Source organism: Myxocyprinus asiaticus, chromosome 3 (genome assembly GCF_019703515.2).
Source record: "Myxocyprinus asiaticus isolate MX2 ecotype Aquarium Trade chromosome 3, UBuf_Myxa_2, whole genome shotgun sequence".
NCBI classification, from domain to species: domain Eukaryota; kingdom Metazoa; phylum Chordata; class Actinopteri; order Cypriniformes; family Catostomidae; genus Myxocyprinus; species Myxocyprinus asiaticus.
This window is the reverse complement of record NC_059346.1, coordinates 30444636-30456390: the sequence shown is the minus strand read 5'-3', so window position 1 is coordinate 30456390 and position 11755 is coordinate 30444636. Positions and strand designations below refer to the sequence as shown.

Here is an 11755-nt window from a genome sequence, read left to right as displayed (position 1 = left end):
GCATTTGGTATTATCTTTTAAATTGTAAAATATATGTCTACGTGTTTGTTAAGCCGGTTCATGCTTCCTTCTTGCCCATCTTGAGAACTCGTTACATTGGTGCCAAAACCCGTGGAGGAGGAAGGATGCGCTGTCATGGAGTCCTCGCCGCTGCCATCTGCCAGGGAACGGAGGACTTTCTGCCATCCGCATAGGTCACAGCCCGGAAAATTCCCCGGCCTGAGTTTGGTGAAGGGAGTATGTGGTGAGCAAGGTGAGGTCAAGCAGCGTCCGGGCAGAGAGAGGCAGGGAAGATAAGTGGTGTTAAGAGTTCCACCTGTGTGCCACACCGGTCTCGCATTCCAGTGAAGGGCGTTGGGAGAGAGAGAGAGATGCATGAAGCTGTGTGTGTGGGCAACGTGACTGCTGGGAAGCAGTGCATTTTGTATTATCTTTTAAGTTGTAAAATAAATGTCTACGTGTTTAAGCCAATCCCAGCTTCCTCCTTGTCCATCTTGTGAACTCATTACAAACATATTTTTTAATGGCCGTGAAGTGCGTTCTTCATCAAGTGCAGTATATACTCTGGTGGTATGCGAATTCGGAATCACCCAAAGAGTATGCATGTGCACCTCTGTGATGGTGATGGCAAAAAAAGGATTTGTGCCTTTTGTTACACAATAACTTTCAACATTAGACTGTAGAAAACGGTCAGTGACTGATGAAATGGTGGCATCCTGTTCATTCCAGAGGAGGTAGGTGAAGAAGGGAGGGTGCAAAGTGAGAAAGAAAGTGAGAAGCTGGCTGAAAGAGCAACGCTTCATGGGTGGTTCCCTCTGTTGCCTTTGGTTTAGCTGAATGAGTGACAGGGGCGTCATGCAAATGCGAAGTTCAGAGAGCAAGCATACACAGGAACTCTAAATGTCTGCTTTTCCTGGCCCCACACGTGCACGTGCTCTCTCGCTTTCACACACAGTTTTGACAGCCATCCTCAAAATGCTTATTTTAACATCAATGTCTACGTTTGTTGAATGTCTTCTTGAAAAATTAAAAGTGATGAATAGCTTGTGAAATTGGACAACAGTTGTCTAACGGCATATTTACTGAGTAATAATTTTACTACATTCTTTACCAGCATGAAATGAGAAATTGACTACTTTAGAAATATTTTTGTCATAGAAATTAACTGTGTGTTTAGCTATAAAGGGCAAAACCTTTAGCCAGAGAGAGAGAGAGAGAGAGTCTTGAGCCTCTGGTTAATGTCCAGTGCAGTGCACGGTGTAGGTTACCTACGGGTGTCACTGTGATGAATGGCCCGGCGTAGCATGCTAAAATGTTTATGCTCCAGTGGTGTTATTGCGTGTAACTGGCGTCCACAATCAGGCTGTTTGGGAAAACACGATTAGGTCAGTCATTATAGGACATAAAAGTAGCGAAGTATGTCTTTCTATTAGCTACTGTAACAACCAGATTGTTTTCCACAAGAATACAAAAAGCATGCACACATAAAACATACTCTCTCTCCCCTTCTCATTTAGAAAATACAACATATTTGGCCCCTCATTTAATAAGTCTGTTTATATATTGCACCTTAAAGTAAAAAGAAGCATATATCAAGACAACAGGAAATGAACCACCTCATAACTGACTGATATAAAACAAGAATATGTATAAAAAAAAAAAAAAAAAAAAAAAAACATTTACAGAAACTTTTACAATATAAAACAGTAAAATGAGGATGAAAATTGTTCTTTATTTAAATAATTACTGTATTTATTCATTTAAAGGAAATGTGGACAAATGGAATCTTCCAAATCTAAACTGATGACATAATAGGTGTGCTTATGTAATTTTATGGTGTTTAAAACTTTTGCTTTTTCAGCTTGATTACGGCTTGGGCCATAATTCTCTTCCAGGTGCTAACAAAGTTACAAAAAAGATAATCAGTAGTAGACAGGGTGTCTAAAGCATAATAGTCTGGTTCCAATAGTAAAAATCTAATTCACTGTTAGTGGTTGATGCATCTGTTGAAGTCTTAAGTCTGCATTATTTCAACTTTATTTCTAAGGAATCATGTTTAATAGTGGAATTCCAGGTGAAGAACTACACTACCTATGATCCAGCAAAGAAAGATCCACCAAACAGAGATTTTCGGCCAAGAAAATCTGCCAAACAAGCCTGACATTAACCACCCACTTCCATGACATACTGCGAATGATGCAATAAAGTCTCTCTACACTCTCAAACTACTTATATATTTGTATATACCTGAATATTTTGCAATAAACTTAAAATTTATTATTTCTGTACTGATGGGCCCTATTTACAACTTTAAATAAATAGTTTATATTTACATGGAAATGTATTTCATTCCCTCATGAAAGACGGTAAGTACAGAATTTTGTACCATTTATATATATATATATATATATATATATATATATATATATATATATATATATATATATATATATATAGTATGATTTTAAAATAATTTTTTTGCTTTAAATATTGTAATACCAGAAGTGAATTACAACATTACTGGTTGGTTTGATTCATGGCTTAAAACTTTTTTAGGAAGGATTTTATGAAATCCCTATGTAAAAAATTAATGGGGAAAAAAAAATTGTACACTCAACTTAACTAAAGCTAGTTGTCTATTTGCTTTGACTCAGTCAAGTTACATTAACAAAAAATATCAATTTATTTTAACTTAAGAAGTTTTGTTGAGACAATTAAATAATCCACTGACAAAACTTTGTATTATTAGTTATCTGGATTTAACAGGATTTGTTCTAATAACTTTAAAATTGTGACACACAAGGCTACCCAGGATGCATTGCAACACCTAGAGTTTTGATGTTTAAGTGATTAAGTTCTGATTAAAGAACTTTATGAGCTCCAGTAAAGGCTGGACATCCAATAGTTTGAACGGGAGGCACAGAGTTTTCAATACAAAGCTACAAAACAAATTAACATCACCGCACAACTATTAACTAACAGTAAGGACAAAAACAACAAAAACAGCATAAATAAAGTCTACAAATTGCAAAAAAATATAAGCCTACAACACTAACCTCATTATTTATTCATGCTGCAGTGCATGCTGGGAGCTGGTAAATCTTTGCTTTTTCAGTCAATTTTGTTAAGTGAGTTGGAATGGCAAACACTATTGTTAATCCAACTTAAGTACAAGTTAATAGAATCAAAACTTGACAAGTTAAGTTGGCATGAAAATTTAGTTGTGTCAACTCAAAAATGCTAGTTGATACAACTAAACCTTAAAGTCAATTTTTACAGTGTGTTGTATCAGTTGTGACTGTTTTTATGCCATGGCTGTGGAGGTTTACATTTGGAGTAAGGAATGCATATTTAAAATAAAAATCTACGGTGTGTCTGTTAAGGTGTGGTTTTAAGCATTATAATAAAAAATGTGCATCAAAATAGCTATCATTGTGAAGAGCTACTGAACATATTTTCATAACCTCTCTGCAGGAATCCCTTCAATTCATTAAGAAAACAGACAGCAGAACATATAGGAAGATAGTATGGTGAAAATATAACAAAAGGCAGCTTTTTAGAGAAAGTACAGAAAAGAGAGACAAAAAGACAACATTGAAACAGAGATAGAAACAGAAAGGAATAAAGAGTTTAAACAGAATTGTCAAAAGACACGAAAAAATAGAGGAAGAAGAAAAGAGAAAGCATGAAAAGAAGAGAGAAGTAATTGACTGAAGTTGGGTGGCAGAGAGACTAGTGTGTTAGTGGGCTCTCTAACTCTCTCTAATTGGAGCTGTATTCAGACCTGGCTTTAGTTTGCAAACTTGCTAATGGAGCGTAAAACTCACACACACACGCACGCACACACACACACACACACACACACACAAACACACACACACACACACACACACACACACACAGTGTCCGTCTCTGTACAGCTAGAGGATAAGTGTTGCTGGGCTACAATGTGAATAGATCAGAAAGGGATTCAACACCTCCCATGTAGGGCATTCACTGCCTTATTACATCTCTGCTGGCAATAGGTCTCTTGCTTAATCACACACACACACACACATGCACACACCCACCTACCCCAATGGATTCCAAAAAGTAACATTAATAGAGGATGTTATCAAATTGGGACACATGGTGTGTCTGTGTGTGTGGCTGAATCCGTTGGTTGAATGTGGTTTTTAATGTTATGACCTGTTGATGTCATTGGAACCAAACTTGAAATTCTGTTCAAACACTGCATATGCTCTTGACAGTATTTTGCATACAAAGCTTTTAATTTTGCCGTATTTTAAAGTACATTTCTAGTAAAATATTCATATATGTTTTCTTTCATTTTGACAATTACGTTTATTGTTTGCCATGTACTTCAAGTTTTTGTAGTCCAGTTTTGCCTCACTTAAACTCTTTTTTATTTTTCAGAGCATGAATGTGCAGATTCACTTTGTTTTTCATTTTGCCTTTCAAACTGGTTAATTTGCACATAATGGCAGTAAATAATCAGTATTGTCAAATCAGATCAGTCTAGTCTGGTCTAGTTTTCATCATCCTGCAATGAGCCTAAATGTATTATTAGTGTTTGTTTCAGGGTTGTTTATATTTTCATAATCACTCTGACATTGTAAGATTATAATAGTCTATGTCTGTGGGAACTGTGGTGCAGAAAATGGTGCATTTGCTACCTACATGTACAGTCTAAGAGCTGTTAGCTCTTTACAGATTCAAATGGTCATGTCCATGTCCCATTCTCCCTCTCTCTCCCCCACTTTCCGGTCAGCCTTTACTGTCATGAATAAAGTCTAAAAAGCCCAAATATAATTTAAAACCAAAAATGGTTTATGGTAATTGTTATACTGGAGTTTGTACTGTTAATATCATATCAGACAATATATACTGTCATCATTCAGTCCAAGTTTAAACGCTGTATAGTAATTGTTGTGTCAGTAGACACTGGATGTAACAACAGAAATGATGATTGTTTGTGTATTGTTCTTTGAGCTGATGCTGGCCACAAAGACATTTGCTCACTATGTAGTCCACTCAATCTTCAACTTCCTGTCTGGGTTGTTGTGTGTGTGTGTGTGTGTGGGGGGGGGGGGGGGTTGGGTGGTTTACAAGGACTTTTTTTTAGGTTACAATCAGGTAATTACAAGGGTATTATGCATTATATATATATATATATATATATATATATATATATATATATATATATATATATATATATATATATATATATATATTATTATTATTTTTTATGTAAAAATGCAGAAAAAAAGGGTTAGGTGAGGGTTAGGTTAAGGGGTAGGGTTAGGGTTAGGGGATAGAATCTATAGTTCGTACAGTATAAAAATAATTATGTCTATGGAGAATCCTCATAATGATAGCTGCACCAACATGCGTGTGTGTGCGTGCGAGTTTGTGTGTTTAATGCTTATTTGTCGCTTGTTGAAAAGATCAAGTGTCATTTTTGCTGATAAATATTAGTCCAAAATATGTGAAAAGTATTTTTTTTAACTTAGGCATAGAATACACCCCTATATCTGCCTTACACCATATTATTATTATTGTTATTATTATTATTATTATTATTATTATTATTATTATTACTACTACTACTACTACTACTACTTCAACTATTTATCTATTTTTTGACATTGAAACTCTGTATGTATGTAAGCTTTAATCATTTTATCTTTGTTTTGTTTACTGACATTTAAGAAGCGGCGAGGCATTTAGAGCCGTTCCCCTCTGGTAGGTACCAGCGATTTTTCCTCAATCCGTAATTTGAGGTCTACACCATGAAGCATTTATTCTATTAATTTCAGGATTTTTTGGTAATAACCAATAAGCAAAGTAGGCTAAATATGCTGTGACAACATGCAATAATAAATAAAACAGCATAATAATAATAATAATAATAATTATTATTATTATTATTATTATTATTATTTAATATTAAACAACGACAGCCAAAATAATAATAACAATAATTGTTATTATTATTATTATTATTATTATTATTACTACTACAACAAGTGTTGTTATTGTTGTTATTAATATGTCAATAATATATTATAATCATCTATATTGTTTAATCAATGCAGGCATTAGCTAATATGTTATAAATATATTATTACACCATTATTAAAATGAGCATGTATTTGTGACCAAATACTGTTTTGTTTAAATTGTACTGAAATTGCTATGGTTTTAATCAAGATTAGGCCAAGATCATTCAAAAGGCATATGTGACGAAAACATTGTAATTATTAAATTATCACCATAACAGCATATACTTGACTCTGGTATAAAAAACAGTAGGCTATTTTAAAATGAGCTAGATTAGGCAACCTTAGATTATTACAATAAAACAAAACGTCGTGATGTGTGTGTGTGCACAGAGCAAACATATGATTCAAAATTGAACCATGTGAATACAACATCCATTATGTTACCTCATGAGAGGTTGTTTTAAATGACCAGTGTTATGACGGAGGCAACATTATTGTTTTGTTAGCATTATTGCTATTTTTATTTTATTAATATCTTTAACAAAATGCTTGTAAATCGTAACTAATATGCTTGTGTTGCTATGTTAAATACAATTTTGAAATTTAGAAATATACATTGAGGGCTGATTTCAACTCAATCCCTAAATGAAAAATCTGGTAGCCTGTACGAAATGTGTTATATTTAACATAGGGTCAATTGAAATCTATAGTCATGTGGAATAGGCCAATTTGCTTTAACATGATCATATGGTGGTCAAAAAACATAATAAAACATTAATAGTATATAATCGGCTACTGGCTTGTTTTGAACCGTTTCACTCATTGTGTGGCCAATCACGTAGCCATAAACCAAGCTATTTCTAGATTTCTTTATTTGTTACTGAAGTATAGTGTGCGTGTGTGACTGTAGGCCCTGGGTTTTATCGTCAATGGGAATTAAGGACAGGTGGAAGAGATCGTTTTCTCTCTTTAAATCTCGCCCTTGTCTGTCCTCCATGTCCAATGTTTGCAGTGGGCGTCGCGCGGGAATAGAAGGTGCATTCTTATTATTTCAAAATGATGTAGTAGCTACCAACTATTGAGATTACACATTTTTGAATTTTTTTTTTTTTTAAAGAGAAGCTAATGGCCTCGGGATAGCTTAGGCCTGCCCTTTAGATTTTACACTACTATTCTGTTCATACCAGGCCGCTCGCATAGCAACCATCTATAATGTATGAGCCTGACAAGAGGACAAAGCCATAGTAGAGTTGAGCACGCGAAAGGTCTTTGCAGGTCAGCTGCACGAGCCAAATGACGCCTGAATGGTTGAGCAAGAGAAACTCTTGAGCTCTTCCAAGCAGCCGAAAGACTATAATATCCATTTAATAAAATTCCATCTGTATCTACATGAACTTCTTAATTTGAACTTGAACTGTTTGCTGTGGAATATTTACCCTTGTCACGTTTGTGTCCAGCGAGCAGTTGCATGATTACATCACAGTCGCTGTTTGTGTGCATGTAGCCTAAGCCTGCGAGCGTTTCCTGCTGCTCCATTGGCCTACTGAACTATCTCTCCTGTGCGTTTCCTCTGCGTCCACTCTAGATAGGCATTTGTGCGCCCCCATTCACAGCGCCACAAAGAAACACACAAAAAACAAATATTCATTTGGTTTTATTTTCCATAAGTATTAACTATTGCTCATTTTAAACCACATGTGATTGCCTAAAAAGGTTTGTCATATGGGTTGGTCTCAAAACATGTTCTATTGTGGTCCTAATTGTCGTCTCTTTGAAGAAGTTTATCTGTAATTACAAACCATTATCCTGTAGTATAGGCATCCAAACGGCAGTTAATTATGATGGCTGCCAATGGCTTTGGCTGAAGTTCAGCAAACTGGCCTCCTTCGCTTTTCCACACATAAATCGCGCTAACGAATTTAGCCCTCTGTTTAACTGTCCGATTTCTCTCTTTTACTATTTTATCTTCTGCTCACTGTGTGAATTGAATCCCTTATTAACACCACAGATGACCAAAAGAGGAGAGTTCTCCCATGGACAGGGCCAGCTGGATCAGATCACGCCGATTATCATCGACCTGAGGGCAGGGAAACACCCAACACACCACGTTTCTCACCCCAGTGACACTATGCTGTCGCTGGGTATAATTACGGAGATAAATGTGGGAAAGAACATAGCGATAAGTAGGCTATACCATGATGATGAGAAACCGCTTCTACTAGTGAAGAATGGTAGAATTATGGGATAAGAAAATGTATATGAGCGTCTAAAAATAGGCCTACTTAAGCCCACCTCTGAATGGACGCTGTCTTTTGTGATCATGTGGAATATGCAGACGATTCATTGGTTGATTGATGGAGATTATTGCAAAATGATATAAAGAACACCAGAGGTAATTGCATAAACGGACGGAATGGGTTATATTTGCTGCTATCTAAATGACTAAATGTGTATAATCTACAATGTTTTAGTGTCATTGTAGGGCCATATCCATTTCGTGGGATATCTGGTAGAAATGTGAAATATGTGAAATAACTGCTGTCTTTCTTCAAACTATTAATTCAAAGCGGCATTGTGTACCCTCCAAGCTTCAGAAAATAAATAGCGTGCCATCGTATTATGTTAGCAGCACATCACTCAGACTCTCTTGATCTTCAAAGCACATGCCAGATTTACAGTGTTCGGATAGGCAACTCCAGGCCTCTAAACATTGCTTTTCCACTGATAATTGATAAATGGGCAACCCAAATGCATAAATGTGTCAGAGCACTGAAACGTAGCCGTTTTTCTTTTGAAATAGGTTGACTACAGCAATTCTCACAAAGACCTTCGTTCAACTGGACAGTCATCGAATAGGCCTATCTTTATCATCAAATCGATTATATATATATTTGATCCATTTATCCTTGGCAAAGAAAGATACATAGGCGTTCTGGAGTTCAGTCTTCTACTAACCGAGTTAATCTCGTCATATTGCTGAGTCAAAATACTCCTTGTCATTTCACAACAGCTCCCTCGTAACCTTTATATTAGGGTTCAACTGCGCCTCTACTTTTTCCATTTCTGTGTCTCTCTCTCTTGCCTTCTCGCACACACAGTGGGTTTTTTAATGCATGACGCCATCGAAAACTCGAAAAGTGCTGTAACAGCAAAACATGCAATTGACATGAACAGAGAAGGACACAAATTCTCATCTTATATGTGTTAATAAAAAATATATTATTATTGTTATTATTACTATGCTGTTGTTGTGGTAATACATCTTCTTGTTGTTTCATTTCTTACAATACAGTACGCTCGTGTAGCAACCCAATAGTTTTACTCCTCTCAAAACATATAGATTATCTTTTTGTGAAATTTAAGGCCTATTTAGTCATTGGAAGTGGCAACATTTATGCATTTTTATCATGCTATTTCTACTTGATCTAACCCTAAAATTAGTTTTCTTTGTGTAATGTATTCAGGTTTATTCAGTGATTCAGTTAAATAATACTTTTGACTTGAATCAAACTTCAAATTTAGAAGTCACCACATGAAGCACATTTTTAGGTTACCATTTTTTTCAGTGTGGTTGTATTTATTTTCAGAATACAAAAGGATCAAGGCAAAGTGAAGACCTGGTAGACCACAGAAGCCTATAGTGGTATTATCTTAGTAGCACATATGAAGCTGTAGATGAGACCGTGTTGCTGTCTATCAAAAGAGTTAATTTCCACTCAATTTATTTTGTAAAACAATATTTATTATTAATGAAAAACAGACCGTGTAAAAAATATCACAGTTCGAGTATACAATACCAAAGAATGTACATTGCTAATTAGGCTACTGAGAAGTACACGTATAAAAAAACAAAACAAAACAAAAAAAAAACGCTCGATTTTTACCCTCGTGAATTTTCATTACAAAGTAAAAAAAAAAAAAAAAAAAAAAAACATTTTGTCAAACTAGAAAACATTTGTGTCTTCACACAAAATATATAATTGTAGACATTTGACAATTTATTTTATAGCCTGTAAAAATGTTGTCCTGAGACGCCCTTTGCAGTGATTACCCCAATCACATTAACATCGAAAAGTTGGGGGAGGAAATTGGATTGAACTAAAATGTTAACATAAATATATATTTTATATTTCACAGCTTGAATATAGGCACGGAAGTGTTACTGTCCACTATTCAGCTGCGTTTAAGAAATAAACAAAACAATACAAAAATTATCCTACCTTAAACATAGGAGTGTATCGCTTTAGAAATGTTTACATTTTTAGTTAAGAAATTAACAGCCGCTCGTGCCACTGACAATCCTGTTTGCGTAGGTTTCGTGTAAAGCCAATGGTCCGTGCAAGACTCCCGGTAGTGGATGTGGTGGGTTTGGGGAGTGCTGAGACGCGAGGGTCTGCGGCAGCATTGGGACCACCGGGGAGGTCCGTGAGGCACAGTGCGAGTTCGTTGGGCTTAAAGAGCTCCCAATAATGCTGTCTATGGAGAAAGGTGAACGGTGAACCGGGGACTTGGCCGCAGTCTGTATGGGGGAGGAAAGACCGGGACTTAGTGGAGGATAGAAGCGCGAGCGGGCGAGCTCCGTAGTGGTTGGCATGAGGGAAGGCGCTGGGATGAGAGTTCCGGTGTGAGGATGCCGGGACGGGGGGGGCGGCGGCTGCTGTTGCTGCTGCTGCTGAAAGGCGAGGAGCGCAGAATGCGCGTGGTAAGACTGAAGCTGTAGACCGTATCCGCAACCGTAAGGTCCGTAGCCGTATGCAGCGGCAGCGGGGAGAAAGCCTCCGTGATCCCGGAGAAGTTCTGGCGCTTGCTGGCGTTTAAAGCGTTTCCGGCGTCGTAAAAAGCTCCCGTTATCAAACATGTCGGCTGACTCTGGGTCCAGTGTCCAGTAGTTGCCTTTACCGGGGTTCCCTGGCTCCCGTGGTATCTTGACGAAACAGTCATTTAAGGACAGGTTGTGTCGGATAGAGTTCTGCCAAGCTGGGAACTTTTCCCGGTAGTATGGAAATCTGTTACTGATGAAGTCACAAATCTCGCTGAGCGTCAGACGCTTCTTTGGACTTTGGAGGATTGCCATGGTGATGAGTGCGATGTAGGAGTATGGGGGTTTCACCAGCGAGTTTTTAGTCGCTGGCTTGAAGGGGTCCCGTGCGGTGGATGCATCCACACCAGGCGGGGAACCGTTGAGCAGGATTTCGTCGTGCATCTGAGCCACCTCGTCCACGTAGGAGCGTGTGTGCCCGTCACCATTATCTCCCTCCCCAACCACGTCAATGTCGGTCTCCTCTGAGAGCACAGACGCATCCGACATCTCAGAGCTCAAAGTCATGGCTCTCTCTCGCCTGTTGGGCTACGGCGGAGAAGCGCTGTGTGTGCTGAGCCTGCGTGTTACCTGCGCTCTCGATCCTGGAGAACTCATAAGACGCGTCGAGCAGATACGCAAGAGGCAGAGAGGACGTGCCAGCGCGTCACCGGTGCCATAGGCTTTTAATTGATTGATATCAGCTCCGAATCAAGAGGTCGTCTTGATCGCAACATCCACTCGCTTATTCTATAGGGGTAGTATCGGGGGAAACCCTCCTAAAGGCCAAACCAGGATTCCAAAGAGGGCGGATCTTTCCTTACGCTTTATACCAGCTCCCTGATCACATGACAACCAAGCGTCACCACTGCTATTGATGAGATAAAAAATATCAGGCAGAAAACGGTCTTTGAAAGATAACCCCAAGAACTGTGAAGTTCATCTCTATCTT

The 11755-nt window shown here is 37.7% G+C and overlaps 1 protein-coding gene across 1 annotated transcript; it reads right to left on the bottom strand.

The window, feature by feature from the left end:
* Positions 1-9798: 9798 nt before the first annotated feature.
* On the bottom strand, positions 9799-11707 carry LOC127417350 (forkhead box protein D1-like). Its single transcript, XM_051657328.1, has one exon. It carries the CDS (start codon positions 11329-11331, stop codon positions 10279-10281), a length of 1053 nt encoding a protein of 350 aa, XP_051513288.1. The 5' UTR covers positions 11332-11707; the 3' UTR covers positions 9799-10278.
* Positions 11708-11755: the final 48 nt, after the last annotated feature.